The 7,442-nt window shown below is 36.0% G+C and overlaps 1 protein-coding gene across 1 annotated transcript in view; it reads right to left on the bottom strand.

The window, feature by feature from the left end:
- The window catches only part of Cog6 (component of oligomeric golgi complex 6), an 83,112-nt gene extending 76,128 nt beyond the window's left edge, over positions 1 to 6,984 (bottom strand). The window contains exons 1-3 of the mRNA XM_010639170.1: positions 6,760 to 6,984; positions 4,531 to 4,674; positions 2,645 to 2,716 (exon numbers count right to left, since the gene is read on the bottom strand). Of these exons, the coding sequence (XP_010637472.1) occupies positions 2,645 to 2,716; positions 4,531 to 4,674; positions 6,760 to 6,912 (369 nt within the window). The 5' untranslated portion in view covers positions 6,913 to 6,984. The remainder of the gene's footprint in view (positions 1 to 2,644; positions 2,717 to 4,530; positions 4,675 to 6,759) is intronic.
- Positions 6,985 to 7,442: the final 458 nt, after the last annotated feature.

Genomic DNA, 7,442 nt, shown 5'->3' with positions numbered 1-7,442 from the left:
AGAATTGAAAGAGCAAGTTAAAGATGAGACCGTGACTTCAGCTATAATATGCTTGGTTGAGAAACTAAGACCTCTAAATGGGGTTGTAAATTAAGTCACTGAAACGCTGGTATAGGGATCAACAGAATTTAATGAGATGGAGATAAAAATGTGAGTTGGAATATATAAACATCCTGCCAAGTAGAGTACTGGCGAGAATTAGAGACAGCCCTATGTAGAAGACTACTGATCAAGTTTCATACCAACCAATGCTCCCTCCCCTAAGTCAAAGCTGAAAAGACCAGGAATGAAAACCTAATGAAAAAGAATTCAGTCCAAAGATTAGGCAAATATTCATGAAAAAACAAACAACAATAGCAACAACAACAAAAACCAAGTGCAGCCAATGGGATTGCCTCGTAAAGATCTAAACTAAAGAAAATGGCAAATATGAGGCAGTAATTGATGAGAAGAGAGGCATGTGGACATGAGATAGGTAGAAACATAAAGGTCCCAAAAGGGCACTGAGCCAAAATTATACATATATGAAGACACCTGTAAATGGAAGCTATAAATAAAAGAACATAAAGCAGAGGGAGAGTCAGTCAGTTAAAAGGAGGATACCAGAGCAAACACCTGAAGATACTGGGTCATTTTCATACTCAAACACTATCAAAAAGAGCCAAACTTCTTCTAAGGTTCCTAGAGCTGCCTCAGATCTATAATCTGGACTGTGGGTTCTTACGGCTTTATCCTCCAGCTCTAGGTACTTAATGTCTCAACCTCCTTCCTGCAACTGTTTTCAGGCTGTCAGTTAAAATCTGGTCTTATCGCTTTCCAGGGGTCCTGTAAATAATACTGTTTGTATTCCCTGAAACCAAATTATGTTATTAGCGCATATTTTTAATAAATAGATTGGAACATACATAGGTCAGCCCAGAATTGGAGAGAACATGAGGTTCCCTATGTAGGTACTGTACTTTTATAGAATTATGAGTCTTCAATCCCAATAATTGCTTCAAATGCTTATTTTTTTAATGTCATTTTGCTTTAAAGTTTAACTTCAACCTTGTACAATCTTGCCTTGTATAATTTTCTCAATATAGAATTGCCTCAATTCTACAATAATTTACATTTTAATATTCCTGAAAAAATAATTTAACAAATTAATGAAATAGGATAATTTTAGTACAATGAAGCATAATAAGCATTTTCAAATATTTTTGTTTAATTCTTGATTCTTCTCTTATTAATTGTGGACTGACTCCAAAATAATTTTCAATAATACTTCCAAAGATTATTAGCCTAAAATAATCTCCAGTCAACTTATCAGCAATGTTAAGGATGATTATTTTTCATTAAATAATAAACATGACTCTAAATATAATTTATATAAGCAAAACAACAGCTAAAGAGATAAACTACACCATTCAAAAAATTATTAAATTTTAAATATTATCTCATAATAATTTTTAATGCCCATGTTTAAAATATTTCACAAAATATAAGTAAACTAATCTTTATAATAACCTAAAATGAGAAGGGAAAATACTTTAAGAAATACTTTCCTTTATGTATGAATAAATTAAAACATTAATCTAGAGTCCACGAATGGCTACTCTTAAGAAATGACTAACTTGCTCAGGCTGGATTCAACCTTGTGAACCACTTGCCTTGGTCACCTAAAGTACTGCAATTATAGGTATGTGCCACCATGGCTGACCTGAGTATAATTTTAGAAGGCATATTAACTTACAGAAACTAGAAGATGAGAAAAGGAAATAAAAGGTAAAGAAAAGAATGGTTACAAATCAATCACTAAGCAACAAAAGTAATATCTACAAAAAATGTGAAATGGTGATAATAATTAGCAAAGGTTATGTGATTAATTATAACTGGACTAAGACCACACATATGCCAAAAATATGTGATACAGTAGTTACTATCAAATTGTGGACAAAACCAGGAAAAATAAAAGTTTAGAGAAACAGGAAATTGACTAGTCCTACACAAAGATCACATAAATAGCCTATGATTAATTTATAGACTGCGTAGATCAATGATACTTCCTATAATTACTTGTTATTGGTGGGTCCAGGAGAATCTCAGAGATAGAAGCTTTGAATTAAATGTGAAGGTAGCAGACATAATCATAACTGACTCTTAGGAGGAACCTGTTTTATTCTTGTTCCAAAACTACAGAATTAGGTCATATGCAGATTCTACAGTCATACTAGAAGGGTAGGACTGTTTAAATAAACAGACCCAATATTATGCATATGTTAGGCTAAGCATGAAACAAAATTAAGCTGGATCTTTATAAACACCATTTTAGTTTGAACGTGCTCCCAGGATATTTTACTATGGAATTCATTGCTGCTGAACTTCTGGATGGTACAGAATTGAAAAGTTTGTGCAAATTCTACACAGTTAGCTCTCTACTAGTTGGACCAAACTAAAAAGGCTTTTGGAGTTAACTGAACAATACTAGTAAACTATTATCCAAAGACACATAAACATTTATAGTTTTTTAAAAATAGCACAATATTTATATTCAAACTTCCCGCAGGATATGATGTATCAAATACCCATATATTTTACAGACCTTCCTAACAACATTTAAAAGTTTACTTTGTACCAGGAGCTTTACTGAATTATACAGTACCTGTAAGCGGCTTGTCATATCTTGACAACAACTGCTCATTGCTTGAACATCTTCACTTATGCTTTCAAGCTCCTGAAAAGGAGAAAAATAATCAAACATTGTATATACTGCTAAATTTATTTTCTCTTGGCCAAAGCCTTATCTTAGTCCCATAAATTTTTTTGATGAATACATGTCAAAAGATCCATATTTAACACTGGAAGTGACTAAAAAGAATAACATGTTGTGTTAAAAAGTGTAAACAAATATTTTCAACAGTTTTTCCAGAGATATAAAAAAAGAGCAAATGCTTTAAAAATATGTATATTTCTTTATACAGAAATTCTAAAGCAGAGAAGTTATGACCACAAAAATGGTAACTATATAAGGCAGTAAGTTAATTAGTAGGCTTAACCATTTCACAATTTATATATACTTTAAATCATTATGTTGTACACAATAAATAGGTACAAACTTACCTGTCTGTCAATTTCTTAAAAAAATAAAACAACCCAGTAAGTATGCAACAGTATACAACAATATACATGAGGATGATCAATGTAGAAATGCCTAAAACAAATGGAAAATGTGAAACATTTCCAACTATATTAACAATGATGTACATAGATGTTTATGAAAATATTTCTATATAAAGCAAATTCAAAAAATCACAGAATTACACATACAGGGTTTTCTTACTTTTTAGAAAAGATACACATTTATGTACAGAAGAACACAGGAAAGGCCACATAATACAATATAGACAGTATTTTTAAATATGGGTGGTTACATCATAAATAGTTATTCTATTTCTGACTTACTATTTTTTACAATGAATTCATTAGAAATTTCAATGATAAAAACAAACAAATATGAAAACCAAATAAATTAACAATAATTCCTCCTAACTTGCTGAAAATCATCAAATACTACCGGTAGATTATGCCAAAGATCTGATAGTTCTTGTAATAACATTCTCTATGTACTCTCACCTCCAGTTCTCTCCAAAGCCGCACATATTTAACCTCTAAATTCTAATATTTTCATTCCCTTAATGGATACATCTTATTTACTTCTTTTTTACTATTCAAATGGCCATTGCATATTTCAAGTCAATTATTTTTTGTGGGGATTGATTAAAAAACTTTTTTTTGTCTAGCAGGTCCTAGGCTATACATTCAGACCCTTTAAAAGCAATCCTCTACTTTTTACTAATACCTTAATAGAAAAATATGGGGCAGGGGACTTAGCTCAGTAGTTTCACCACCTGCCTAGCAAGTGCAAGGTCCTGAGTTCGATCCCCTGTACCAAATAAATAAATAAATAAACAAATAAACAAACTTGGGGCCAGGGGTTCCGCTGCCTGCCTTACAAGTACAAGGTCCCAAATTCAATCACTGGTACAAAAAAGAAAGAAAGAAAGAAAGAAAGAAAGAAAGAAAGAAAGAAAGAAAGAAAGAAAGAAAGAAAGAAAGAAAGAAAGAAAGAAAGAAAGGATCACATCATAGAATTACATTTTGACTGACACTGCATTATTATCTTTTACTTAATTCAGTTCAGTGTCACACAACATAAAAATATACAATAAGGAAGTTGTGATGGTAGACAGGGTTCTACTACAGTTCCTGTCAGTATAAAACACAGAAGTTAAAATAGAAACACAACAGTTTAATGAAGGAATAGGCCAATCAGAACAAGGGATAATAAATCAGTCAAGCAGGGCTAAAACAAACCAGGAAGACAAACTGTGGTTAGGAAATCATGTATGCAAATAAAGGCATATAGTAAGTTGTTTTCTATTTGAACACAGTAAATCAAAAGCAAATCTATCAACCTAAATCAAAATAACACAGAGCCAAGAACACAGTAAGCTCTCAATAAATCCTAAACATAATGAATACACATACCTCCTTCACTTCCTTGAAAATGCTTACAAATTCTTCATTGATGGCTAAACTTCTGCGTTCAATATCTCCACGTAAATTTCTTCGAGTTCGCAAAGTATTTTCAACAAATAAAGTTGAAAGTGCCTTGAGAGCTTCCAACATCTCCTATACACAATTGGTAACAGAAGAAAAATATTGGTACTGATTTGTAAACAGTTTTCTAATCTCAAATCAAGTATAATAAAATCATTCTTAAATAATTTGTTTCCATTAAACAGTCCAAAAATGATCCTTCAAATTACTGAACATTTTATACTTGGAAGATAATAAGGATATACTTAGTTGTACAATGTCACATATACAAGGTTTTATGTATTTACAATAGTGAGACTGGAATCAGATTGAGGAATATTCAAGGATTCTACCCATGTTAAGTTGCTATGTCAATCAGGCATTCAACTGGAGATATAATATTGACAACTGATTCTACAAATTTGAACCTGGGTAAAAAGGATGTCAGGTACAGGGTTAGAACTTAAGAGTCATCAGGCTTTTTGCTATTCACAACCAATGAAAGTAAAAGAGTCCTCCCCCAGAGAGAACGTGGGCAGAGCAGAAAGCAGAATCAAGCCTGGGATATCCCAAAAGTGCCTGAAATTCTCTGCATATAAATTCCGACACCCAAACTAATGTATATTCTAACGGGCTAACCCTTCCATCTTTCTGTTGTAATGCTAAACTAAAATATTGACTAGACAAAAATAGTATGCTTTTTAAATAAATTCAATTTAACATTTGAGACTAAAATGTTTACAATTACAAATATTTATTGGACACACACACACACACATACAAATGGAAATAGTTTCTTTCGATTAATTTTAAAATGTCCTAGCTCTGGATCTCTGAATGACTGAACGAAAGCACTTAGTTACGAGATGCAAGACAACTGAGCTGTACTTTCTCCATGTCTTATTTTTCTGCTAGGTAAAAAGGAGATGTTATCTACATCAGAGTAGTCATATTAAATGAGATGATAAATATCAATATTAGAAATTAATTTTATAATAAAATCTACATTTGTTAAGAAACAGGAAGTGCTAGTCACTGTGTTAAGAACATCACTTGAATTCTGAGTTCCCACAACCTAAAATTACCAACAGAATTCTCAATTCCTAAACAGAAGTCCAAAGAAGGGATTTCCTCAAATCCTAATGTGCAAATTTGGTGGTTATAGCTAACAAGAACTAGTGGCCACAGAACCCTTCTTTCTTCCTCGCAACATTATAAAGTTTTTGCTTTCTCTTGCTTTGGTTTGGTTGGTTATTTTGTTTTTAACAGACACGACTCAAGTTCTTACTGACACCTCTTCTGTTACCTAAATTTACCTGTAAAGCTCTGGTTTTTGTGTGTTTTACTTTATGCCACGTTGGCATGACCAGTTTACCTGGTGACACGATGTACAGGGGACACAGCCGTGACAGGAGGTGGAAAATGCACCCTAAGTTTCAGTAGGAACTTGGCAGCACATGAAGACACTTTATCTCGTGAAGAAATACAGGATGTGCCCACAACTCAGACAGTGCTTAGCTACTAACAAGAACAACTAGTAGACCTTTTCTTCTTATTTCACATTGCCAATTATCTCATTAGGATCTTATGTACTATTATAAGGCTAAAGGTGTTGGGAAAGTGGGAAGGGTAGGGGAAAGGTAATAAGGAAAAGGAAACAAATAGGAGAAAATGAAAAAATGGAAATAAAGTGTTTGTAAATGGGGAGGGGAAGAGGGGGTGAAGGCAGGGCATGGACAAGGGGAAAAAATGAGAACCAAGACCTGTCATGTAAAGGTACAAGATCCCAATAATGAGTGTAACTCTACTGTATACCTAAAATGTACCAATAAACTCAATGAGGAAAAGAAAAAAGAACAACTAGTAGATATGAGTTACTTCGTGCCATGGGTTTTCACCCGGGACTGGAGACGCTCTGTCCTGTCCCCTGTGCCGGTCCTTTCTGCTCGCTCTCGCGCCTCAGCTCCTCCCTGGCACGGGGCTCTTTCCTCAGGCGCTTTCCAGACGCTGCAGTCCACCTCCCGCTCCCGTCTTCAATCGGGACAGCGCCTAGGAGGCCCCTTCGCGCTCGGGGATCCTGCGTCTCCGCTCACCTGCCCGCGGGTCCCTGCACGGTGTGGGCCAGGGAGCGACAGTGGTGCGCGGGACACAACCCCCGGCCCTCCCCGCCCCGGTTACCTTGTCACTGTCCAGACGCGTCTCCAAGATCTTATGCAGCTTGCGTGACAGCGGGTTGTTGGGCTGCGCAGAAGTCCCTCCTGTCCCGTTGCTGAGGCCACTGGCGGCCCCAGAGGCCGGCACAGCGACCACTTCCCCGCTGCCCTCGGCCATTGCGCCGCCAGCCCCGCCCCCGGTGGCAGCACGGACAACTCAGCTCAGTTCGGGAACCTCACAGGCAGCGCGGAGGTTGCGCATGTGCCGTGAGGACACGCATGCGTACTGAAGCCGGAAGAAGTGCCCGGGCTCCTGCCCTTTCTGCAACAGCCCAGACTGAGTCCAGCGGAGAGATCAGCGAGTGGATAAACCTGGTTAGACTAAGAAATAAATCTACGGAACTAAAAAAGAGCTCAGGAAGACTCTGAACTAATTAGATTTGTAAAATACACTGAAACCTATGCCTGGCATACGTTTATAAGAGTTGACTCTAATTAAATTCACTTTACCCATCTTTCTGAGAAGTATTGATTGTATGCATAGTAAGTGAAAGATACCCCTAGTAGTTACTGGAAAATCTACATTCTGTGTCCTAGACAGAGGCTGCAATAAATGTTAGGCTGTGGTACAGAAGGAAATGAAGTACAGCGGAAGAAAGAATGAAGGGAGAGGCCCACTTTACTCCAGAGGATTGGAAAAGAGTTGGC

The sequence above is a fragment of the Fukomys damarensis genome, unplaced genomic scaffold (genome assembly GCF_012274545.1).
Source record: "Fukomys damarensis isolate Sample0158 unplaced genomic scaffold, DMR_v1.0_HiC HiC_scaffold_38, whole genome shotgun sequence".
NCBI classification, from domain to species: Eukaryota; Metazoa; Chordata; class Mammalia; order Rodentia; family Bathyergidae; genus Fukomys; species Fukomys damarensis.
This window is presented reverse-complemented; position numbering and strand designations above follow the sequence as displayed.